This window comes from Cibotium barometz, chromosome 19 (assembly GCF_041138505.1).
Source record: "Cibotium barometz isolate CiBa-2024 chromosome 19, ASM4113850v1, whole genome shotgun sequence".
NCBI classification, from domain to species: domain Eukaryota; kingdom Viridiplantae; phylum Streptophyta; class Polypodiopsida; order Cyatheales; family Cibotiaceae; genus Cibotium; species Cibotium barometz.
In genome coordinates, this window is record NC_141064.1 from 58,719,003 (window position 1) to 58,745,380 (window position 26,378).

At 45.6% G+C, this 26,378-nt stretch overlaps 1 protein-coding gene across 2 annotated transcripts; it reads right to left on the minus strand.

Moving 5' to 3' along the window:
• Positions 1-257: 257 nt before the first annotated feature.
• Positions 258-25,542, minus strand: LOC147628794 (serine/threonine protein phosphatase 2A 57 kDa regulatory subunit B' beta isoform-like). Of its 2 annotated transcripts, none has more exons than XM_086814044.1 (2): positions 23,879-25,536; positions 258-962 (listed from the first exon to the last, which is right to left on the minus strand). In XM_086814044.1, the coding sequence occupies exons 1-2, from the start codon at positions 25,010-25,012 to the stop codon at positions 639-641; spliced, it is 1,458 nt and encodes a 485-aa protein (XP_086670170.1). In that variant the 5' UTR covers positions 25,013-25,536; the 3' UTR covers positions 258-638. The 2 variants fall into 2 exon arrangements, with proteins under 2 accessions (XP_086670170.1, XP_086670171.1); XM_086814045.1 differs by lacking the exon at positions 258-962 and adding an exon at positions 4,169-4,398 and having other exon boundaries at positions 23,879-25,542.
• Between the last annotated feature and the right edge of the window lie 836 nt (positions 25,543-26,378).

Sequence of the window (26,378 nt, forward strand, 5' to 3'; positions counted from 1 at the left end):
TGCCAGTAACAAAAGCAAGTATGCACAGCCTATGCATACATGTCCAGTTGTGCCAGTAACAAAAGCAAGGATGAAAATGTACATGCACATGGGCATTCCAACCAACAGGCAGGGAGGCAGGGGTTGGACATGGAAAATCTCCCACCCACGAGGGACGGGCAAGTGAGATCTCCCCTTGAGGATGCTTGGCTGCCCCCTTACATGTGTTAAAAGGAAAATGAAGAACGAAACAAAAGAATGAGGAAAAGACTAGCTAATTTAAGATACATAAATCTGATGGAGTGAATGATATACTTGAATTGAGAGACGTATCTGATGGAGAGAATACTGTAAATCAAGCTCTTGTGAAATACCGAAGTACAGCCATAAGAATATACAAAATGACATACTGGAAGGGCTTGTAAAATAGCCCAGACAACAATACATTTAGAATACACTCTTCTGTCCACAATTGATTACTATGCCAGTTTTCGCATAGGGATAGGCTTGCCACCAATCCATTATAACCATATCATTTTTTGGGCCTGCAATTTTCTTCTCTTTTTTTTGGAGGTTCTTGGCCTTTTCATATGGCCTTCAAACTTCATCTCTTGTGGTGCATATACCACCCTGCCATAGATCCGAAATGTGACTATACTCTAGTGACCAGCATTTGAAGAGTTTGATGCTGCAGCAGCAGCAGCTTCTAGGCATTTCCATGTTGCCTCCCTCTTCTCTTCTTTAGCTTTTTCCTTGGCCTCCCCTTCATGGAAAGCATTCAGGCATTCCTGAAATAGATCCTTATCCATCTCTTGAAACATCTTTTTTACATTCTGTGTTAGGCCATGAACAGCTTGATTCCAATGGCTTCTAGAGTTCTTCTCCAACGCACCAAATATCAAAGGCAGAATGACTTGCTGGTTTTGTGCCACCAAACCAACAATATGATCATTGTTCCACAATAATAGTGCTCGCTCGGCTACCTGCACTTGATCAAAATCCATTGTTACAGCTAATCATCCAACCAGACCGCTGCACAGTAGACATCCTATCCATTTTGACACACTTCGTAAAACACAAGGTATGAACTAACAAAGCTGACAAAAAACGCCTTCAACTTTAATGTTGAGGACTCACTAAGGTATTGCTGATGGCATTGACACTGTCCGATGGTGCTACGCAGACCTTCCTACAAACCCCTCTGAAACCAGGACCTGCTTGCTTTCAGTGTCATGTGCACCCACTGCAGTCAGGTGCTATAAGTGCAAGTTTTGGGTTAACCTTGGGGTCAGCAATGTGTGCACTTTGCATTTTGTGAGATCCAATTCAGTGGAACAGTCAATTAGGGTAGCACATGGTAGGTCAATTAGTCATCCATGCAAAGTCCCGCCACATGATCTTGTAATCCACCTAAAGTTGAAGTGTGTGCAATTGTCCAAGGTAGCTTATTAAGCCAACTGGCAGACACCGGACATGTCTGGGCAGGCGGCATGCAGGGGCAGCCAGGGTGGACAAGCCGATTTGGATACGTCAGGCGGTCGGACAGGCCAACCATTAGATACAGGGGCTGATGGCCCTAGAAAGAGCCCCCTCCTCTCCCCACTTCAGCCTATCAACAAGATCCATCTAGCAGCAGTTAACCCATCAGCTTGCAGCCCCTCTTGCTGTGTGTTAGATCCCCAATCATGTGTAGTTGCATTTTCTCTATTACCCTTCTCTTCAAAGGCACACAGAAAGACTTTGTTGCATGCCTTACCACTCAAGGTTCCGTGGTGCATATAACATTGATATTAGAGCTAAAATTGTCTTGAGGCAGTGCGCAGCCCAGTCCTAGAAAGAAATATTTTCTCTAGTGGATGGTTTACTTACGCTCCAGGAAGACTGTTTAGCCTCCCTCCCACTATGAGCCACCCAGAAAAGAATCTTCCCACAACAACTCCTGCAGAGACCATCAACACTGTCACATGCGGAAGCACTGCCTATACTAAGAACTGTGCAAAACTCAGAGATGAACAGATGTTTCTGTAACAGTGTTTTCTGTATATATGTATTAATAGGTACACAGATCCTAGCCAACATGGCCTCCAAAAGGAAACACCTAAGCCTATAACCTGTCCCACAAAACCTGGGATCAGATGAATACAATGGAAAAGATTATGCCTATTTTTAGGCTGCAATTTACCCCTATCTATGGTCAGTTTCTGGAACTGCTATTGGCCAGCAGAGAACAAGTATAAATGTGCATAAAATGCAGAACTGCTTGGATATGGCGTCTAGCTCCTTTTGACTGCCTTGGGTAAAATCCTTATCATGAATCCTAGCTGTTCCATGTCTGAAAAGGTTCCTAATCATAGCCAAAACTGGGGATCAAGCATGTCCGCATGCCATGTGTTAACCACTCTGTTGGTTAACATGGTTTCGCCCGCCAAACCTACCATAAGGCGTTTTTTCCATCTTACCCGTGCAAACGGGCACTTATATGTTATAAGACAATGCTAGAATATAAAGCCGCCTCACCATGAGCTTAATGTCAAATAGGGAAAGTCTACGAACTTGGTGTACATAGTTGCTTAAGACTAGTAATAGAGGCCGGACCATTTTTAAGTTTGACCAACCTAGTGTGAAAACTACTCACTTGTCATTTTTGACAATAAGCGATCCACGATCATTCCCTTGCAATAGTTTTTTTGTAAGCTCTCTTTCTTCCCTCTTCTTGCTTACTTGTATGCTTTTGAATTCATGCTTGCTAGATGAATGCATGCTTGAATAGGTTTGATTGTAGGCTTCCCTCTTCGATTAGCTTCTTCTTCCCTTGCTTTTTGTGAGAGAGAACCATCACGAAGGATCTTTTCTTCTTGTCTCTATCTAGACATTGAGAGCTCTCCCTTTACCCATTTAGCAAGGAACACTCCAGTGTGACAACGTAGTGAGGACGCGACAAATGAGCTAGTGCACCCACATTTGTGGCTCCAAGGCAAAACCCAACGACACATGCTTCGGCAAGACTAAGGTAAGCTCTTGACTTGAATACATTTGACACCACTGCTAGGGAGTAGCCTAAGGCTTAGCTCCATTTTTCCGTCCATTCCAAGCAATTGGAATTACCCAATATTACCCAGTATTGATTAAGACGTCACATTCTGAAAAACATACGGTTTTGAAGCATTGGATATGTTTGTTAGTTGATTTTGATTTTGATTCGGAGTTTATTTTGCATTAGGACAATCTATATTCATCTATTGGTAGAGAAAAACTTTGATTTTTTTGGTGATTGAAATTGGAGCCCAAGAGGCTTAAATTTCATTGGTTTGATCCAAGAATTAGCTTAACAATTTCATTGGTTTGATCCAAGAATTAGCTTAACAATTGTGATTAGGAGTAAAATTCACTCCAAAAACATGAGCATTGCCCACACATAGAGCAAGGCAATGTTGCTTTGAATAGGTTGCATGCACCTAGAAAATATTCACTATAAGTAGCCCAACTCCATTAAGGTTGAATTAGAGTGAAACTGTCAATTTTTGTTCATGCATTTCATATTTTTTCATAATTTATTCATGCATTGTGGAATTGATAGAGTAGAAGCATGTTAAACCATCAAAAAACATTTAGTAGGATTAAAAACATTAATCACATCCCATCAAGTCCAAAATCTCACAAAAACCACCAAAAACCAGGCCAAACTAGCTCTCAAGTAGGGAACGTGAGCCTATAGTCTCGTGCAAAAAGACATGAATCTGGACACGTGAGCCCTAGGCTTGGTCATGTGAACCTAAAGATGTAAGCCTAGAGGTAGGTATACAACCAATTACTACAACCATAATAGAGTAAAACTGTCAATTTTTGTTCATGCATTTTATATTTTTTCATAATTTATTCATGCATTGTGGAATTGATAGAGTAGAAGCATGTTAAACCATAACTGGTAAAGTAGAAGCATGTTAAACCATCAAAAAACATTTAGTAGGATTAAAAACATTAATCACATTCCATCAAGTCCAAAATCTCACAAAAACCACCAAAAACCAGGCCAAACTAGCTCTCAAGTAAGGAACGTGAGCCTACAGTCCCGCACAAAAAGACATGAATCTGGACACGTGAGCCCTAAAGATGTAAGCCTGGAGGTAGGTATACCTGATATAGTACAGACCAATTACTACAACCATAAAGACCTGTACAAATACACTTATCAATGCCTTTAGAATATTTTCCTATCATACAATTGTACCAACGACAAATTCCAAGGAAAATTCTTGTCCTTCGTAATTATTGGAGAATTAAATACAATTATTACCCAATAAGGCCCAGTTCCTAGATTTCCGTATCCCAGATAGACCTATTTCATACAAGGGAAGCAAGTGAGCCGAGTTCATACAAAAAGAGACCCGAGCTTGCATACGTGAACTCAAACACGTGAACCTGCAGACATAAGCCCAAAGTATGTGAGTCTACATGAGTCTAGAGGCGTAAACTTGGACGCATGAGCCTAGAGGCGTGAACCTAGATGCGTGAGCCTAGCAATAACCCAAAAAAAAAACATGTCTGAAATAATTCTCAAATCTGATCCAAAAACACCAGGGATCTTTAGTGCGAACCTGATCTAGACTAATTGTTGGAAACAACAATACAATCAATTGCAGCACATCAAACCACATGCTAGGAATGGCATTTGAAATGGGAAGGGGATTTGCAACCAGCATAGCCACTAGGGGCTCAAAGTTAGGGAAAACCAAGCCAATCCACATCTCCAAGGAGGATGAGTAAATTTGATGGATCCCATTCAATACCTAGAGAAGCTCCATCAAATTTATGAGGCCATGGGACGAATTAGTGATCCCACCAAGATCTGCTCATTCGGACTTTGCCTTAAAGGCAAAGCAGGCCAATGGTTTAGATCACTAAATCCACTTGAAAAGACTAGCTACGAGGCCTTGAGATACACATTCGTTGTGGGATTCTCGCCCAATGGAGCCAAATGGAATCCTATTGCACAAATCTAGAACCTCAAGCAAGAGGAGGGCGAAACAATGCAGGACTATATCGCTAGAACCAAGTATCTCCACATGAGACGCAGCACCCACGAGAGACTCCATGACCTATCGCTCATCGATCAATTTATGATCGGTCTCAAGAGCACGAGGCTTCACGCCCATCTCTACAAGTCTAGGCCCTGCATCCTCGATGAGTGTTGCCGTGAGGTAATAGACCTAGCGGATAATCTGCAAGATAAGGATGTAGAAGTCGTCCACCCAAACCAAGAGATAGGGAAAGCATCATCCAAAGCCTCATCGTCAACCAAGGATACCCAACTAGCACTAACTAGAGTCCTGGTCAAGGACATGAGCGTGGACGAGTTGGCGGAGAATCTGCTAAACCATCTAAGCCAACAATGGCAGGGACAGCCCCAAGGCCAACCCCAACCAACACCTCAAGCAGGACATCCACATCTATTCCCACGTAGAGATATGGTTTGGTATGCAATTTACCGCCGAAATCATATAAGTACCGAGTGTCCAATGCTAAGGCCCAGACAACAACAATATTGTGCTTTGCCAATGCCACGTGAACCATGACATAGCTCATTGTTGGTACCAGGGAAATCCGGCACCACAACCTATGCTTTCGATGTCAAAGCCCTACCGCCCATACCAAAGACTTCTCAACTCGTACATTATCCACCACCCATTCATCAAAACCCTGTATCGCAAGGTACGTACAGACCATAGTAACATAAAAACCCGTTTTGCCCTCTCGAAACGGCACGAAACGTTTCAAAACAAAACGAAACCTGCCCATCGAAACGGTGTTTCGCCCAAATGTAAAGTGAGGTCAAAAAAATGGGCGAGAGGTTTTTTTTTTGCAAATACGATTTTTGCCGTCGTTTCTGTCCTTGTTTGCTGTCCATTTGCCACTTCACGCATCCGACGCTTCTTCTCAGCCGCGACCTGTTGCTCCGCCTCTTCTCCTCGTCCACTCCTCCTTTTCGCTCCTTCACTTCTTCTCCTCCACGCCTCCTCTTCCTCTTCCTCTTCCCTTTTCTTCTCACCTCCCTCTTCCCTTCCAACTTGTTTCTTTCCTCCTCTCTTTCTCCCCTTTTCTTGCCCAAATTTCAAAAATACCAAAAAACCAACTCCCAAAAATAATGAATTTCACACCCACTAGTCCCAAAAAATGCATCTTCATATTTTTGTTGGCTATGTTATAAATTTGGTATGTGTATATAAGAAGCGTCATTTCGAAACCTTTGCGTTTCGTCCAAAACAGACGAAACGAAACGAAATAAAACCTTCGAAACGATGAAACGGACAAAACGTTTCATGTTACTATGGTACAGACCCACACCAATGCCATACCCACTTCCGGTATTACCACCCCAACTGGTTCCTCCTGGAACCACACCGATAAAATAGTACTCATTGCCTTTGCTAGCGGACTTTGAGAGTCCAGAGCACTAGAGCTATGAGTCATATGAGTAATATGACTCATACGGATATCCAAAGCAACCACCAGTCATTGACCATAAGTCTCTGTTCGAGGCCATGGCATGCAACAAAGATCAAGGGACCTCAACAATATGGCATATAGGCCACTGATGCAATGTTTCCATTATAAGGGCACACACCATATTGCCGAGTGCCCTCATAGAACCATTGCACCTAGTGTCACCAATTCGGTCTCCTCACCTGTCACGTGCATCCCGCACTTGGATGCCACGTAGACATTTCTGTACAGAAGGTGCAGGACCTGGGATGGTGAACTGGTCCCATGTGAGCCCAGTCCGGGACGAGTCAGCCAGGGATCCATCTCAGTCGTCCGAGGTCAGGTGTGCATTGTCCTGCACATGAGTCCAAGGTCGGGTGTGCACTGTCCTGCACATGAAGCAGTGCCAGTCCGCGCTGTGAGTCTCCCTCTGGAATGATGTCAGATGTTCTGCGTGTCTAGTTTGCAACTGGATGCCAGACCTCTGTGGGCATATAGGTTTGCATGTAGGGATGGGGCCAGCCCATAGGGCTACCCTAGTGCGAAGAGTTGCACCCTTAGTGTGGGCATGGGGGAGGTGTAGAACCACCCCCAAGGGGCCAGGAGGGCCCAAGTTGTGCCCACCAGCCATGGCATGGGCTGGAAGGGCTGTCGGCCAGCTTTACTGTTGCTGGACAGGCAGCCGACAGGGTTAGAAACCCTAACCAGCAGGTCGGCCAGGTGTAGGGGCAGTCCCACACCCATGCGCAGCCTGGTACTGTCCCACACAGGCATGCGCAGAGTGGTCAGCATGTGGCATTGTGTGAAAACACAAATATTGCATAAGTCTATTAAAAAAAGACCTAGTCGTGGGGCTTTATGAAGCTGGCCGACTGGATGAAAGGAGGAGTATAAATACTCCAGCCAAGAATCATTGAAGCCATCTCATAATTCACCAAGTGCATCAAGCAAACAAGGGCCAGGACAGCCAAGAGGTTGCTAACGCAAAGGGGTGAAGGACTGAAGGTCAAGGGCAGGTTTTCCAGCCAAGAAAAGGTCAAGTTTCTGTATTTGTTTTCAGATTTACATCATTCTAATAAAGCAAATACACCATCCGTGGTGGGGGCCCTACAGAGGGTAATTGGGACCCAATACTGTGTCCTCTCCATCTCCCCCTTCTCTCTCTATTTTTCTGCACATCTCCTTTCAGTTTGTGCGTTAATTTCGTCGCGAAAAGAGTGCTGATTTCTGAGTTTTGAAGTACCGATCCTTCTCCGAAGCTTCCGCATATTACAGTGGTATCAGAGCTCACTTCAAGGACAAAGATTCAGCAAAGAAAACCAGAAAATTTTTTCGCTCGTGTGGTTGGTTTTTAGACGCCGGTGGACTACCCCTTTCGGAGTGACTCCTGTCCCTCGAAGGACGGTTGGTTTTTAGCCTTCGGAAGCCTCCGGAAGTCTCCCACACAGATAGTGGATGGTCAGATTGCGTTCCGGAAAGGAATTGCATTTTCCCGCTATGGCGAGTTTCGGCGACGAGAGAGAACCAGAACCATGGGACCAGAGTGCACCAGGCAACCCAGCTAGGGCACCCGGCTTGAGTGTCACAGACATGTTCCAACAGATGATGCGAGCAATCGCAGACCAGACAACCAAGTTGGATGAGCAGAAGGCGCGGATTTTGGCTCTGGAGGAGCGTTCTCGCTCTCCAGCGTCGCGTTTTCCATCTCCTCCTCCTTCTCCTTCCGTATCCCAGATACCAGATCCTCGTCACAGGGACCCTCTCGCGGGGTCACAGCCGCAGCCAAGCTCCTTGCTTGAGATGCAGATACGTGCATTGGAGATTCGACAATGAGAAGACGACGCCATGCGACGAGTGGAACACCAGCGTTACCTTAGAGCTTTGGACGCCAGATTGACACCGGCGGCGCCCTCGAATCATTTTCCCGAGAAAATGAATTTCAGTAAGTATAATGGTAAACTCGATCCCACTACTCTTTATTCATGGTTACATCAATTTGAAGCTTACTTTGCCGCAGTTAGGAAAACAGATATTGACAAAGTGATCTTAGCTAGTTGGTACTTGGAAGGTGAGGCCATTCCTTGGTGGACTCAGTGGGCTCATGCCCACACCAGAGCAGGTATGGCAGCTTATGTGTGGGACGAGTTCGTCCACGACCTTAAGCAGCGGTTTCTACCGCCCCACTACCTTGAGCGACTCGAAGACGAGTTCAAGGGAGCGCGTTAGAACGCGCAACCAGTCCTTCAGTTTGCCAATAAAATTTCGACCTTGTGTCTGCAATTAGGCTTATCTGATACGGACAAGAAAGGGCAGTTTTTGTATGGCCTGGACACGCAAATCCAATGGGAGGTGCGTATGTTTAGGCCAGCCACCTTTGAGGACGCACTCTCGCTTGCGCAGAGTGCAGAAATGAAACACAATGGTGGCAAGCCCAAGACTTCCCAGCCGGCTTCTCCCAAGGCTAACGCCTCGGGGGGCAAAAGCCAGAACCAGACGGGGTCTTCCCCAGGACAGAGCCCGGGAGCCTCTGGCTCCAAGAACTCGAACAATGCGTCTAAGCTTACTCCAGACCAAAAAGCGGAGGCAGGCAAGACAGGTGGCAAGTTGAGTGCTGAGGAGCTTTCTCAGTACAGGAAGGAGGGTAGATGCTTCTTTTGTCACACAAAAGGATATACTTCTCGGGATTGTCCGAAGAAGCCTCCAAAGGCCGCCGCCGTCTCCACAGCTTCCGTGGTGAGCACAGCTCCCACACAGACCCCAGCGGCTACCCCTAGTTCTTCAACCCCCGGTGCTTCAGTTGGAGCAATTATTAGCCGGGAGCTCGAAGATAAGCAGAAGGGCGCCCATGACCAAGAGTATGAGCGCAACGAATTGCTCAAGTCCTTTGGCTACATAGGTGGCCAGAGAGTCGTTGTCTTGTTTGACAGCGGCAGCACGGAGGATGTGATCACGGAACAGGCCGCTAGGCGTGCCCGTTTCGAGGTGACTCCGGTGGACAAACAAGTTGAGGGTTTTAGCACAGGTATGACAACGAGCGTCAAGTATGAAGCTCTAGGTGCTAAGTTAGTGATTCAGGGCATAGAGTTTGTGCGTGACTTTATGGTTGCCCCTCTTGTAGGAGCAGACATAATTTTGGGTATCCAGTGGTTTCACAAGTTTCTTCCTGATGTCAAGTGGGACAAGCACACGTTCCAAATCGATCGGAATGTGTCAAACACCCCGGTGACCATTAAGTGTGAGCCAGGTATTCCAAACTTTCCGCTCATAAGCCACTTGTGCAGGCTAAGCGAGCAGTCAGGAAAGGCGCACAGTGTGCGATGATTTACATCCAGACAGCCCAGACAGTGGCCAGTGCTTCCGAGAAGTACTCGGTTCTCCATGAAAAGTTCCAGAAGATTTTTCTTCGGGACAGTCTCCCTCCCCAGCTTTCCCCGTCCAGACCGGAGGATCACAGGATTGACCTCCTCCTAGGCTCGGAACCCCCGAGCAAGTTTCCGTATCGCCTTTCTAAGGCAATGGAATCGGAGTTGGACCGCCAACTCCAAGAATTGTTGCAAGCTGGCTTCATCCGTCCCAGCGTGTCGCCATTTGCAGCACCGATCTTGTTTGTCAAGAAGAAAGATGGGTCTTCTCGATTGTGTGTCGATTATCGTGCACTCAACAAGCTGACTATCAAGAGCAGATTCCCGATGCCTCGAATTGATTATATTCTCGAGAGGCTGAATGGAGCTAAGGTGTTCTCCAAACTGGATTTAAAGAGTGGGTACCACCAGGTACGGATTGTAGAGGGGGACATCCCCAAGACAGCTTTCCGTACAGAACGGACCCACTATGAATTTGTGGTTATGCCATTTGGCTTGACGAACGCCCCAGCTACATTTAACCGCATGATGATGCGTATTTTCCGGGAGTTGATTGGAGAGTGTGTGTTCATATTTCTGGACGACATACTCATATTTTCAGCTACAGTTGAGCAACATGACATTGATGTGGAGAAAGTCCTTAAGTTGCTGGAAAGCAACGAGCTCTACGTCAATGAAAAGAAGTCAGAATTTTATCTAATCCAGGTACATTACTTGAGATATATAATTAGTGCCGAAGGCATTCAACTTGATCCGGCTAAAGTGGCCGAGATTGTTAACTGGGAAGTACCTCAGACCGCTTATGACATTAGATCATTTGTGGGTATATGCCAGGCATATTCCACCCACATTGACAAGTTTTCTGATCTCTCGGCAGATCTTACCGATCTGCTAAAGGGAGTGAAAACAAGAAGGCAAAAGATTCGGATGACTCCACAAGCGTTGGAGGCATTCCAGAACCTCAAGGTGGCTTTATCAGAAGCACCTTGTTTAGCACTTGCCTCGTGGGACAAACCATTTCAGGTGATCACCGATGCGAGTAACATCGCAATCGGAGGTGTATTGCAATAGAATGGTCATCCAGTAGCTTACATGTCTCGTAAGTTACTGCCCGCCGAGAAGAACTACTCAGTCTATGATCGAGAACTCCTCGCAGTAATACACGCCTTGAAACATTGGAAACATTTCCTATATGGCCGTGACTTCAAGGTTCGCACTGACCATCAGGCATTGCGCTGGATTCAAACGATGCCGAGTGCACAGTGGAGTGATCGACAACACCGCTGGAGTCAGATATTCCAGCAGTTCGGTGGTATGATTGCGTACCTTCCACGAAAGGCCAATCCAGTGGCCGATGCTTTGAGCAGGAAGGGACAAGTATCTGCGATTCAAACCACTAGACTTGACCTTGTTGGTCGGGACTAGAAGACATGAAGCACACGTACGCGGATTCCGAGGAATTCGGTACTCAGTGGGAACAGGCATTGGATGCCACAGGACCATGCCATTTTCTGATACGCGATGGTTGGCTTTTCTACAAAGGCCGACTATGTGTCATGAAGTCATTCCGGGCAGCTCTTCTCCATGATGCCCATGACGCCATTACAGGTGGTCATAGGGGCATGAATTCGACTCTGGAGAAATTAGAACGGCAATACTATTGGCCAAAGATGAGGCGTGATGTGTTTACATATGTACAACGATGTGACATTTGTCAAAAGGTGAAAGCTCCTCGTGGAAAGAAGATAGGGTTGTTACAGCCTTTGCCGATTCCTGAGGGTCCTTTCCAGGACATTTCGATGGACTTTGTCACAAATCTGCCTCCCAGTCCGAGTAAGCGTAATACACAGTGTTTAACTATTGTTGATAGGTTCAGCAAATTTGTTATGCTTATTCCTTGCAGGGCCAATGTGACCGCCGAGGATGTTGCCCAGCTATTCATTCGGCATTGGTACCCGATTGGCGGGATTCCTAGGACCATAGTGTCAGACCGAGATGCCAAGTTTACCAGTCATTTTTGGAGGGCATTGTTTGATAATTTTGGTACTAAGTTGAATTTTTCCAGTGCATTCCACCCACAGACAGATGGCCAGACAGAGATATACAACCAGTTGGCCTTTAATGTACTGAAGTGTTATGTCCACAATCAGCAAGGTAAGTGGGAATCGTTTTTGCCTTTAGTTCAAGCTGTTTTGAATGACTCTTTTTCTTCAGCTATTGGCAGGACTCCATATGAGGCAGCGTTTGGAAGGCCTTTCCAGTCGTTGTTAACCAGGACTTCGTCTTCAGTACCGGAGGCGAACAGAGTGACGGAGTCTTACCAGGAGATCCTAGAGTCCGTTAAAGACAGATTGGCTAAAGCGCAAGAGGCCTACACTCGACAGGCCAATAAAGACCAAAGGGACATAAAGTTTTCGGAAGGGGATTGGGTGTATCTTCGGATTATGAAGCAAAGATTGAAGCAGGTGGGCAAGCGATGCCCAAAGTTGTCTTTCAGGAGCTTCGGACCATTTCCCATCCGGAAAAAGATTAATGAGGTGTCTATGCAGTTAAAGCTACCTCCAAGTTGGACTATGCACGATGTATTTCATGTCAGTTGGTTAAAGCCATATGCAGGTCCACTCCCTTCAGAGGTCAAAGACGAAGCGGAACCAGACATTATTGATGAAGAAGAAGTAATGGTTCCAGAACAGATCCTTCTGCACCGTTTCAAGCATGGCTCAGGCCGACGACTACGACAGTTTCTCACGAAGTTTCAGGACCGAGAAACTCATGAAGCGGTATGGCTCGACAAAGAATTTTTCGAAGACTATCCGGCATTATTGACGGATTATTTGGAGGCTATGCAGCTTCCGTCAAGTTAAGCAGAAGGGGATGTCACGTGCATCCCGCACTTGGATGCCACGTAGACATTTCTGTACAGAAGGTGCAGGACCTGGGATGGTAAACTGGTCCCATGTGAGCCCAGTCCGGGACGAGTCAGCCAGGGATCCATCTCAGTCGTCCGAGGTCAGGTGTGCATTGTCCTGCACATGAGTCCAAGGTCGGGTGTGCACTGTCCTACACATGAAGCAGTGCCAGTCCGCGCTGTGAGTCTCCCTCTGGAATGATGTCAGATGTTCTGTGTGTCTAGTTTGCAACTGGATGCCAGACCTCTGTGGGCATATAGGTTTACATGTAGAGATGGGGCCAACCCATAGGGCTACCCCAGTGCGAAGAGTTGCACCCTTAGTGTGGGCATGGGGGAGGTAATGCCAAACAAGCTCTCATCAAACCGAGCATCACGGGAAATGATGATGTCATCAACCTCCGGATCCCAAAAACGGTACCCTTTGGATCTCAGACTATAGCCTGTGAAGATCATCCTCTTTGACTTTCGTGTGCGAGTGTGGTCCTTTTCTTATCTGGGACATGCACATAAGCAACAAAACCGAAAACACATAGATGAGAAACAAAAGGCTTGTGTCCTGTAAAAGCCTCCTCCTCCGGAGTCATCCCCTCAACTGCTTTTGTGAGAGAGCGGTTAATGAGATAAACTGAGGTAGCCACAACTTCACCCCAAAAAGCAAGAGGAAGACCTACATGACGCAACAAAGCACGAGCCATCTCTTTGACGGTCCGGTTCTTTCGTTCCACAACTCCATTCTATTGAGGAGTGTAAGAAACTGTAGTCTGTCGGTGAATGCCCTTTGAAGCAAGGAAGTCATCAAATGGTACAAACTCGCCACCAGTATCAGTCCGGAGGAATGAAACTTTACTCCCAGACTCATTTTCCACCATCGCGATCCAAGTCCTGAAACTGGCAAAAGCATCTGACTTGCAAGCCAAAAAACATACCCAGACTTTGCAAGTGAAATCATCCACAAGAAAAAGAAAATATCGAGCCCCTCCAAGAGACTCAACCTCCATAGGTCCTGCAAGATCTGCATGTATAAGCTCCAATCTTCGGGTTGCTCGATGAGTGGCCTCCTCTGGAAATGCATCTCGATGATGCTTGCCCATCATGCAGGATGAGCAGATGTGTGAGAGAGACCTGAGCTAAGGTAGTCCACTGACAACCTGCTTAGAATGGAACTTCTGTAAGGCAGCAATGGGTACATGACCGAAGCGAGAATGCCATAGAGAAGTATCTGCCTCAGAAACCAAAGCCATCAAGGGGGAGAAAAGCTGATGAATATGGGAATCAGTGTGAGGGATCTAGGAAGAAAATTTGATGATCTTGTAGAGACCCCCATCATGGACTCCATTGGCAATAACCGAAAGGGTCTTCTTGTCGATTACTTCAATGACCTCATCATCAAAGTACACACCAAGTCCCTTCTGAGAAGCTTTGTATACTGAAAACAGATTTTTGGAAATCCGTGGTACATGTAGAACATCATGTAAGGTGGCAGAGGAACCCAAAGAAACATTACCAACATCGGTGACAGGAAGTGAAGAGTTGTCACCGATGCGAACTAAAGAAGAGAGTCTGGTAGCCCTCCAAGATATGGGCCTGATTGGTCATGTGGACAGAAGCACCACTATCACCAACCCATTCCACCGCTTCAAGGGTGTCACTAACCTCTTCAAGAGAAGTCATATCTATGATCACGAGGAGTTCAGGGGTGTCACTAACCTCTTCTGGAGAAGTCATATCTATGATCACGAGGAGTGAATCCTATGAAGAAGTGGATGAATTTGTGACTGCCATGTATGCAACTTTGGCAAATCCCTCCTCTGAAACTTTGCCTTTATCTTTGGTGTTGTCCTTGTCAAATGCTTTAGAAGCATCCTGGACTTTATACTTGGCTTTGGCTGCTCGAGAATCATCACGATGAGCAAAGCAGCGAGCGTCACTGTGACCTGACTTCCACAATAATCACATTCATTGCTTTTGTCCTTGGATTCCTTAGAATCATATTTACCCTTGTGTTTGCCTTTGTTTTTGTTGTTGTTGTTGTTGTTGTTGTTGGAGTTTCCTTTTCCACCTTTGTCTTTTCCCTTGTCACAGGCAACAAAGGCAAACTCCGACTTGCCTTTTCCGCGAAGCATGCACTTGTCGTCTCACGACTTCCTCAAAAGGGGAGAGAGAATCACGGAAATAAATATTACCCCTTAAAGAATCAAAGGAAGCAGGCAATTTACCAAGAAGTTTATGGATGGGATTGTTGATGGTGCTCCCGTAAGTTGCACCTTGATACGAGTGAACTCTCCAATCTTCTCAATCAAGTTATCTGACTCGTTGATTGTAAGCTTCTCCAGATCTAACTCCAATTTGGCAATCTTCACTGTCGAAACTCTCCCATACCTCCTCTGGATCTCTATCCACATCTGATGGGCATTCCTCCAAGTAGAGACAAATTGTGCCCGTATAGATGGAGTCATGCCATGGATGATGACAAGACAAGCCCGAGCATCCAATATGCTTCTCAAAGCAGGGTCCACCAAGTGAGGTGTGGTGATAGCCATCCACACATTGGCTCCTTCCAGCAACAACTGAGTATAGAAAGACCACGTATGATAGTTGGTTGCTGTAAGCTTCATGGAGTCACTGACTTGGGGAGGATTGTAGGATGGTATATGGGTAGGGGTGGGAGCAAGACCTAGATGAGAGAAACTCAACGAGGAAAGATTGAGAATAGGAACCACCTGTGGAGCGGGAGCAAAGGATCCAGGCTGTGATGGTGCTGGAGTATCAACAGGAGAAGCAGCAGCAGTAGAGAAACCTCGTGAAGCCATGTCCTCTGACAAGAAACCTCCTCTCAGGCTGTGCGTAGCAAGAAGAAAGGGAGGGAGGGTGTGAAACTGAAAGGAGAGGGAGAAGAAAGATCTCTCCAAGCTCAGCACCTAGAAGAGGGCTTCAGCAATCCAATTAGCAGAAAAAATCGGCAATCTTTGCTGAAAATTCAGAAACACAACAGTCCAAAGAGTCAGATGAAGAAAACGCAGCAATCTTGAGGAAGCCTCTGCTCTCTGCTCTCCGAAGAAAATGCAGCACCTTCTACGCTGAAGTCTACAAAAAACCTAGCAAACTGTCAAAGCCTCTACTTCAAAACAGAAAACACAATTCTCTTCTGCTCACAGGTCAGCGCTTTTCTCTGATACCATGAAAGAAAGTGAAGCAAATAGAAAACACACATGAAGGCCCAGGTACGAGACCTGTAAATGCTAGAAACTGATGTTTATTCCTGAAAATTGAGCACGAGGGAAGCCCGTAGGTGCTGTACAATGGTAAGAAGCAGAAGCAACTGCTAATGACCTCAGGAGAATGCTGAAAAATGAGATTAAATGGGGGAAAGGGGGGTCAGCCCTTATATAATCCCCTAAAGTGCTGGTCGGCCAGCTGTAGCAAGCCGACAGCAGACCAGTAGCATAAAATGCTTTAAAAATGCCTAAAAATGGTAGAAAAATGCTGAATAATATCTACTAAAATATGCCTCGACTGGGTTAATCGGTTATAGCTTCTTTAAATTCACCTCGTGTGCAATACAGGGTCTCATAAAATGACCAGTACAAGCATGAAAAGGTGATGTAGACTCTGGAGATGATATAATCCAACAACATCTGGGGATTCCCCCTGCTTATAATGCTGCACCAAGGCCACTTTGACATCTTCATAAGCCTGACCCTAATTCAGCTGTGCTCTCCATGTCTGTAGCCACCTTTTGGCATCTCCCTTTAATAACATTGACAACAAGGTTAACTTATCCTCATCTCTATCCTTCCCAAAGGTAAATGCTACCATCTCCATCCCCGCCAAAAATTCCTCTGGATCCTCTCCAGCATGCCCATAGAACATTGGATATGAAAGCATGGCTGCCGTCTGCTGTCTTGAAAACTCTCAAACCTGCAACACACTGAAAGGGTGCTTCAAAGCCCTCCTCCATGGGGGCACCAAAATAATGACGTGCCCGAGAGAACCTGCCTCTAGCCCATCTGAAGCACACCACCGTCAAGAGAGAACTATCACCCACACCACAACACCAGCAAACAACACCAAACCAAGGCTCCAAAACCTCTAATTTTCCCTTATAACCCTTCAGCCGACCTCAACTGACTACTAACTGACCAAAAATACTCTCAGCTGCCATAGACAGATCAGTTGTTGAGAGAATACCTGCTTCCGAATGCTGACGCTCACTTCCTTCCAAAATGTGTCCACCAGGATCCTCTATTGTCCTCCGGCATCAGCTATCCTTATATCCACGTCCCCAAGACCACCTTGGACCTCTTGCTGACACACGGCTCCCTCCCTTCTGACACCCTTCTAATTGAATTGCCTGAGACAGACCCAGCTGTCCGAAAAGTCTTGAATGACTGACCCAATTGTCTCAATTGAAGCAGAATTCTTCACTTACGGGTCCTCTGATCTTCCGACTTTCAAGTTGCTCAAATCTCAAAGAGTTACCACACCAAAGATTCACTACTAACTCCAACAGACTGTATTTTGACTGTTTTGACCAAACTGACCTAGCTAACCTAACTGGAGCAGAATTCTTATCCTATGTGTCCATTGACCCTCTAAAGCCCTCAAAACACTCAAACCCCACCAGATTCATCTCCCTATACTCACAGCTGACAGCTGCTGACGATATTTTGACTCAGGGATACCTTCTCCTTCAATTTTATCTGATTACTGACAGCTGACAGTCAGACTTAACTCAAAACTTTCCTCTTCAGTACAGAGAGACCAAAACCACTCTTGAACACCCACAATTAACCGCTATTGGGCCTCAACTGATCCGGGCTAACTCCCTTGTGACCTGACACAGTCTTTAACCAACACCTAAACTACTAGCAATGCTCAACCTGTCAGACTGACTTCTGACTGCTTCTGATTGTAAGCCTAGCCTCACAAGTGTTAAACAAGACCAGACCAATATTCAAACAACCTCAGCTGACCTATGCTGACACACAGCTAATCAAGCTGCCTCTTTTAGAAATTGCTGACTTAAACACAAGCTAAATGACACAAATCTAATTTAACACTAGTCAGCTCCTTATTCACAGTAGTTTTCTCTCAACAAACTCCATCAAAACCATATAACTAAAACCAAAACATAAGATTTCATCAATCCAACATTAACAGACTTCCCTGTGTATATACAACTGAGCAAATCTCAACACCCCTGAGATTTGGGGATAGAACAAAAAAGAGGTAAGCGCCACAAAACCAAGGGACTTCTTCACAATTATCTTGAATGGGAGAAGAAGAATTAGGGTTAGGTTATAATGTTCATGTGGGAGACATACACAGAGAGAACAAGGGAGAGAGAGAGAGAGAGAGTTGTGGGGATAAGTCAACTCATGGGAATGAGTGTGTGACTCCCCTATCACACATGTATATTGCACTAGTACACATAGTGCACTTAGTACATTAAAAGTACTAAGTGTACTATGTATTATAACTTATGGGCTTGTACACACTATAAGGGTGGGCATTATGCCTTTACCCCAACAACCTCCCACTTAAAGGCAAAGTGCCCTTAAATGAAGGAAAAGAAAAAATCAGCATGTACATGATAATATACAAGGCCATATCAAGGCTGAAACTGGCCTCATCCAATGTCCATCAAGTGTCTGCAATGAGCAAACCGCTCCGTAGGCAAACTCTTTGTCAACAGATCTGCCGGGTTGTCATCCGTATGAATCTTAACAAGCTGAATTTGCTTATTCTCTATCACCTCTCTGATGAAGTGATACTTCACATCCACATGCTTTGTCTTTGCATGAAAGACAGGGTTCTTTGCCAACTGGATGGCACTCTGACTGTCACAATGCAACAATGGAATATCCCCTGTATAACTAACCGAGATAGCCATAATGCCTCCTTGCAAGCCTCTGTGGCTGCAATTTCGGCCTCTGTAGTAGATAAGGCTGTGCATTTCTGCATCCTGGATATCCATGACACAGCACCTCCTGTGAATGTAAACACATAACCGGTAGTAGACTTCCGGTTATCTGGATGACCGGCATAATCCGAATCCATGTAACCATGCACTAATGCATCCTGTTTCCCAAAACAAATGCACAAATCCTGTGTGCCCTTCAGGTATCTCATGACACCTTTCACTGCTTCCCAATGCTTCTTGCCAGGGTTGGCCACTCCCACTGCAAAATGTGCAAACACTGCACCAAAAGCACACAAAGTGCTCACAGTTGTTCTCCCAAGCTTTATCTCCCACTACGAAAGCACAAATGCAACTTTTCTCCCACTGTATGTGATGAAAACACCAAAATCTGGTTGCTGCAGATTTAGGACAGCACCTTAAATGTGCTTTGTTGCCCTTCCAAAGTACTGTACAGCAGTACTAAGTGCTCACCAATAATGTACCAAACCTGTACCGGCAAGTACAGCAGCTGTAAATGAACCTTTTCCCCACTCAAATCAATGTGCAGCCATGGCAAAACTTGTACAAAGCTGTACCAAATCTGTACCAACGGGTACAGTAGCAATAAATGCTCTCCTGGCTGTCCAAATGAGTGAAAATCAGACTTTTACAGTCCCGAACACTGCATACAACAGTCCCGAACAGAAATTGGGCAAAAGCCCCTTGACTACAAGCTGATTTCTGAGGATTCAAGGCATAAGAGTCTTGCCTGCTACTTTGCCAAGCTCAACAAGCATAAAATCTTGAAAAGCCCCTTGATTTAAGATCAATTGCTGATCATACATGGTACATTGACGCACATGAAGGCATCCAGAGTGTTCACGATGCTTCCCCCTGGCCACATATACATCCAATACATGAAAACCCCTTGATTTACAGGCACATTGAGTGCTTGACAAGCATCAACACATTGCCCACAGCATCAAATGCGATTGCCTGCATGCAAATCAACCAAATCGGCACAAAAGCCCCTTGATTTGCACTGCAATTTGCTGCATTTTTGCCCGAATGTGCGATTTCTCACATCATACAGCATGTATGACTGCTTAATTGCACAATTACATCAAAAGCCCCAAATTTCGACATCCAATTTCCTGCAAATTGATCCTGATTGTGACCAATGTCACCCAATTTTGCCAATTTTGCTCAAAAATTGAGCAATTGGACACCTGTACCTGCTCAATTGATTGAATTGATAAGAAATTCCCAAAATTGAAGGCAAATACCTCTTAATTTTTTATTTTTCTTTTTGTTGCAGGAAAAGGGGTTGATGATTTTTGCTGTTGCAGAAAATCTGATGCTGTTGCAGAAGGGGGGTGATGAAGCTGCTGTAGCTAATGTACGGTTGGCTGGCTCTGTTGCTGCCCACCCAGATTGAAATAGTCCGCCAGCTTCAGGGGCGTATCCGGGTTCACGTATGACACGTTGTTGGCCGCACGTGTTGTTCTGGTTCGCAGCCAGTTAAGCCTCCACACCTGCTTCGCCTAGCGCCAGTCTACGCCCAGCTCTACACGGCGAAGGCAGCAAGGCGAAAGCGTCACGTCACCGCACCGTCAACTTCTTCGCTCGCCTGCTTCTTCGCCCGCCTGCTTCTTCGCTCGCCTGCCTAGAGGCTTACGTGGCCTGTTATATTGACGCCTTGTAGCGCTACACGATTAGCGCCTTGTTGTTCGCTACGAGCTCGCCTTTACCTATCCGCCTTGTGGACCAGAGAAGCAACCAAAGCTTGTGCGTGAGGTGTCGCAGAGCGCTCTCTGTTCTGATTGAAGAGCCTTGACCTCCTTGCGCAGCAGCTTAGCCCCTGCGACCAAAATGCCTGTTCGCCTGCGGGTACTCGCTCACGCCCAGCTAGTTGAAAGTTCGCCCCCTTCCTGGTGCGCCACCCAACGATTGAAAGCCAGCCGTCTAGCTTCAATGTTCTATGCTGGCCGAAGATGCTATCAAGAGGGAGGGAATGACTATAGCTCTGATACCAGTTGAATGGGAGAAGAAGAATTAGGGTTAGGTTATAATGTTCATCTGGGAGACATACACAGAGAGAACAAGGGAGAGAGAGAGAGAGAGAGAGTTATGGGGATAAGTCAACTCATGGGAATGAGTGTGACTCCCCTATCACACATGTATATTGCACTAGTACACATAGTGCACTTAGTACATTAAAAGTACTAAGTGTACTATGTATTATAACTTATGGGCTTGTACACACTATAAGGGTGGGCATTATGCCTTTACCCCAACATATCTCAGCAAAACCTTGTATTCTCGACTTCACAAAGAACAAGAAACAACCACCATAACTGCAGTTGCACTCTACAGACAACAACTAATAAACACTGCAGAGGATTGTTGATAAAGACTTTGATCTAGACCAAGTTCCAACAGAATTGCAGCCTCAATGGTCTTAGGGAACCCACCACCTACAAGACCCACTCACCTTTGTAACTTCTGCTCTGGGCAAAACTCAAGTCAACTCAAGCAATACCCGCTGTGTCTTCTTCTCAAACAAAAACTGTCGCAACAAAACATCTTCCGAATTGCTTTCCCCCCTTCCTCTTTCGCTCTTCACGATTCTATTTCTTCTCTGTGCCCTTTCGACTTTCTTCTCTGTGCCCTTTCGACTTTCTTCTCGATTTCTCTTCTCTACTCTCTTCTCGACGTCTAGCTCACACACAATCCAATCTTCTCTGTCTACAAACTTCTTTTTCCACGCATCTCCAACTCCCAGCTTCTCTCCACAACTTCCCGCAACTATCGCCTTTCTTTCGCAGTCTCCCCTCTCTACTATATACATGTGTACTTTCTTCTATTGGCTAGGGCAGTAATGGCTAATTTTAGTTTTTTGGAAAGTGGCCCAAAAAACTACCACGCAGCAATTACCTTTCCTGAGGTTTCTAACCACACATCAATGATTTATTTTGTTTTCTTGGGGTAGGGTGGACATATCATTTAGGCATTTTCTATAGGCACAAAAAACCCTATCAGCAACTGTAGAAGTACCAATGATGTCCAATCTCAAGGCCAATGCACTCTTCCAAGGGGTTGTAGGAAGGCTGCAAACTGTGGGTGAGAGATGAGCTGAATTGGGACTCTTCTAGGCTATGAATATGCAAGATGAATGCATGAATATGCTGTGTTTACCTTCACCCGGGAGGATGGAGCAAACGATGATGTATGCATATGCTGAAATCTGCTATAGGCTGAGAAACGCAAGGGACTGAAGCGCTTCTTCCTTGCCTGATTGTTGATGATGCATTTAATGCTCCTGAATACTTCTATGCTTCAAGCGATGATGATCCAAAGGGCTGAATGCTGAATCGTTGATGCTTGAATGCTAAGATGAATGATGAGATGCAAGCGATTGCTATTTATATGAGCATGGGTGGCGGGCCGGCTGCATAATAAATACTACACGACTTGTAATAATGTGATAAATGCTGAATAATAGAATAATAATGATGAATAAAGCTAATAAATATGCTAATAATGCTGAATAAAGTTCTAAGGCTTCTGCAATGGTTTACATGCACAGAGCTGGCCGACTGCATAATAAATACTACACAACTTGTAATAATGTGATAAATGCTGAATAATAGAATAATAATGATGAATAATGCTAATAAATATGCTAATAATGCTGAATAAAGTTCTAAGGCTTATGCAATGGTTTACATGCACATGGGGATGAATGCTATGCAAATGCAAACCACGATCTAATGCAAATCCTAAGGCTTCTACTAACTCTACATGCATGAATGATTCTCTTCAAGTGGGTTAAGGGACTTGACTGACTAACCGACACTCTAAGGTTGAGGAATGACCTACGTAGCTCGTGCCTGACATATCCTGGACTGAGGATTACAATGGAGCCACGGCATACGACATTTTCATGTCCTATTGTTGTACAATGATGCACTGATAATGAGCCATCTTGTCACCATGCACTATAGTGCAGAGTGCATGTGACATACCGCCAAGCCCATGAAAACTAGCCTAGACCGTCTTCTACTACAATAAACTTTTCCATACGAGGACAACTCCATAGTTAAGAGAAAATGCAAGAGCATCACCCCTCCAAGTAGGAAACGAAGTTCCAACACGTGCCCTAAACACAGTTGCCAATGGGAAGTGTTTCCCATTTGGGAAAACAGCAGAAAGCAGCATTTCCCACACAAGGCAACAGGCCATCTCCCCAACTGCAAGGTAGAAATTTTCCTGCATTGCCTGATTCTACGACACCCTTTCCGCATTTTCTTCCCATCTCTTTAGCATTGTACAAAAGCTATCTCCATAGCACGATCACAGCTTGAGTTTCTACACCTCCACATGATCAAGGCCCCCAACCGAAGCTCCCATGCTGGCATGGCATTTCCCCGTTTCAGCCCAGAAATAAAAATGTCGTTTTCTCCATTTCCCATAGCTATGCTTCACTCACAACTTGCTATTCACAGTAAACTGCTCATGGTTTTCAGTTTGACGCAGGGTTTAACTTTTATGCTGCTCAATCACACAGCACACACCTAAAGCTAGTTCAGCATGATCCTGTATAGTGGCAGGGATCTCTGAATCAACCACCCACAGAATGGGCATAACATCTCAATGCCCAACAATTCACCTATCTCACCAACCACCAATCTCTTTAAGCAAACACATGCAATCCTCTTTTTCTCCAGTATTACTCATATCATTGTTTTACACCTTGCCTATTTTTTCATCTGAACCTTCATGCATCAGAAAACATTCAGACTAATGAAATTTGAGCTAGCATCCAAGAGCCAAGTATCAAAGCACAAGCTGGACACTAATCTAAGATACAGACTGCCCTTCCTTCCAAACTCCAGATCGGACTGGCATTACCATCACTGCCAAGCACCAAGCTTCTTGAAATGAGCCAGTAACTCAGAATCTATCTGTGTTCTCGTTTTTGGCGGATTAGTTCATGCCATATAAGGAGCATCAAAGCACAATCTTAAAACAGCAACACATTTGTTTGAGCTGTCGAGGGTTGCAGCAGTCACTTCTACTCAAAAACAGTTTGCTCCAAGATGAAACGATGGCAACAGTGAAGCACATGCTTAAATGCTAAATGCACTCAAAACTCAAGCCAAAAAGTATGATATAAAAGCCAACAAATGGACCTGCTTGAAGGAGTAGAAAAGAGCGTAGATGTCAACAAAACTGACTCACCTGAAAGTGTGAGCTATTGAGACTACGACTAATTTGCCTGAATAGCGGTATCATGCAACGTTGGAATTCCGCTGGCTGAGTAGCTTCCAAGACCTCTTCCAGCTCTCCAAGCATCAATACCTCTTTTTGACTGTTTGTCACGGGCCAGTACTTTAGCAATCCTCTGATAACAGTATCTGCGAGTTTGAAGTCCTTTTCCACAAACTGAGTTACACAATACAACAGCTGCTGATGGTACATCCCCAGGCACCTAGGCTTATGAAGTGGAATCAGTGCCCGGACTAGAAACAGCTTATGTTCCTCTTTGAGAGGAAGAGCAAATCCATTGATAATGCTTCCAAGAATCTCCAAAAGTTCACCGATGCCATTGTGTTTCTCGGTCTCAAAGATAAACCGGTAGAATATGTTGTTGATGGCCTTGCGAATGAATGGGCGGTGGACCATAAATTTCCCATATACGCGATGCAAGATTGTCTTCAGATAGTCTCTCTCCCTGGGGTCCTCATTATCAAAGAGGTCCAGCAACCGGAGCACAAAGGAGTGATCTATGTACTTCTTGGCTGCCTTTGCATCGGTTTCTTGAGAGATGAGATAGCGCAGGACGAACTCATACACAAGCTGCAAGTGCTGCCAGGATGGATCCATGCTAGGCTCTTCCTCTTCAGGATCAAATGCATCAGCGCCAGGGGCATAGTGGCGCAAGGGCACGGGCAAAGATCTGAACAGATTGGCAGATATCATACGAAAGCTATCCTCCAAGGCATTCTCGTTGAGCTTGGCTGTGCCAGAGGACACATAGTCCACAAGCTCCAGGAGGGTCTGCCGCTTGATGTCTTTCTCCCTGAGGTTCTTGGTGGGATCGGAGAAATCGAAGACCACGGTGCACAGGCTGAGCTTCTTCCGCACAAGAGCCGGCCTCTCGTAGCTGGGAACATCCCGCAAAGCAGGTGGGGTTTCAAGGCCGTTAGGAGCGGCAGCAGCAGGCCTTGTCTCCGGAAAACGAAGAACAGGAGTTTGTAGAGATGGTGCCGGCCGTCCGCGGCCCGCCGGACCCTCCCCCGCCGACGGAGCTTCATTGCCGTCCGGCTTCGTTGGCTTGCCTCCTTTCGGCTTGCGGATTAATTTGTTGAACATGCCTCTGGAAGGCTGAGAAGAGGACTGTGGACGCCGCACGGGGCGCGCATACCACAGAAACGACCCCCCTCCTCAAAATGAAGAAGATCCGGAGAAAGGCAACAGCACTGCCAAGATCGCGGAAGCTAGCTGCGGCAAAATTCATGAAAAATGCCCTTCCACGCCACCACACGGTACTGCAGATAGGATCCCGCGTGCATTTGATCGCTCTTCATCAGCACGGACTGCATTGCACCATGCTATGCCGACGGAACCTATGTCGAGCTACGAAAGGAAGGAGATGAAGACTTAAAGCGACAAATGAGCAGACGGCTGCGGGGCTGGCGACTAACGCGCAAGGGCATTGGCGATGGTGGAAGGTCCGACAAGGCGAGCTGGGGAAGCAGGAGACTTTTTCGTCCTTTGGGGGTACCAATGGCCCTACCAACTTATGCTCCCTGCAGGACCCAGGCTTAGAGCTGTGCCTCACGAGCATTAGAGAAGATGGGAATGGCATACATGAGGAGTCATGAAATGTTGAACACAAGATACAACCAATAGGAGAAGGGCATGTATGCCTTCACAAGAGCTAGACGGCAACGTAAGTACGCACTAACTGTCGCAAGATACAACATGCCTTGTGGACCGGCTAGAGCAAAAGTTGATTGGAGTGATAGAGATGAGCACATAGGGGATGCCATTTTTATTTTACATGGTCATGACTAGAGAGTCTACAAGGTTGATTATGCAGGTTGTTGGCAAGTGCATGGAGAGAAAGTCACCTTATTTGCCAAGCTTGATCATTTGTTGGCAAGTGCATGGAGAGAAAGTCACCTTATTTACCAAGCTTGATCATCTGGACTCTAGCTCTTCTTGTGAAGTGAGGGCTTTATTATACATCTTGAGTCAACCCCCTTTTTTAGGCTCCTCAAAGACTATTATAAAAGGTGAATTGGTACTCTATAAAGAGAATAAATATAAATCTTTATCATTTGTTTTGGACCAATGAGGGGTAAGTTCTAGCTGGTCTAGAAAGCACAACTATCTTCAATACAGTTGGCCCTAGCTGAGGCCTCTTCTTCTTTGACTTCTTCTTCCTTGCTTGAGGATGCTTCCTTCTTCTTCGTGTCGATCGATTGTTGGCCGGTGAACCACTCCTAATGGTTCACCCGTTGATGGATTGTCATCTCAACTCTAATAGCCCGTCGGCAATACCACTATATTCCATCATGATCAGGAATGTTTTTTGTGATAACAACTTTTCCTTGTAATTGTTCTTGTATTTGTCTTCTAGGAAACGGATAGTACTAGGTTGATATATGGGGTACACAGAGAGAGAGTGTGTCTAGAGTCAGGACACCATGGTCTGGTAGTGAATTGGTCCTTT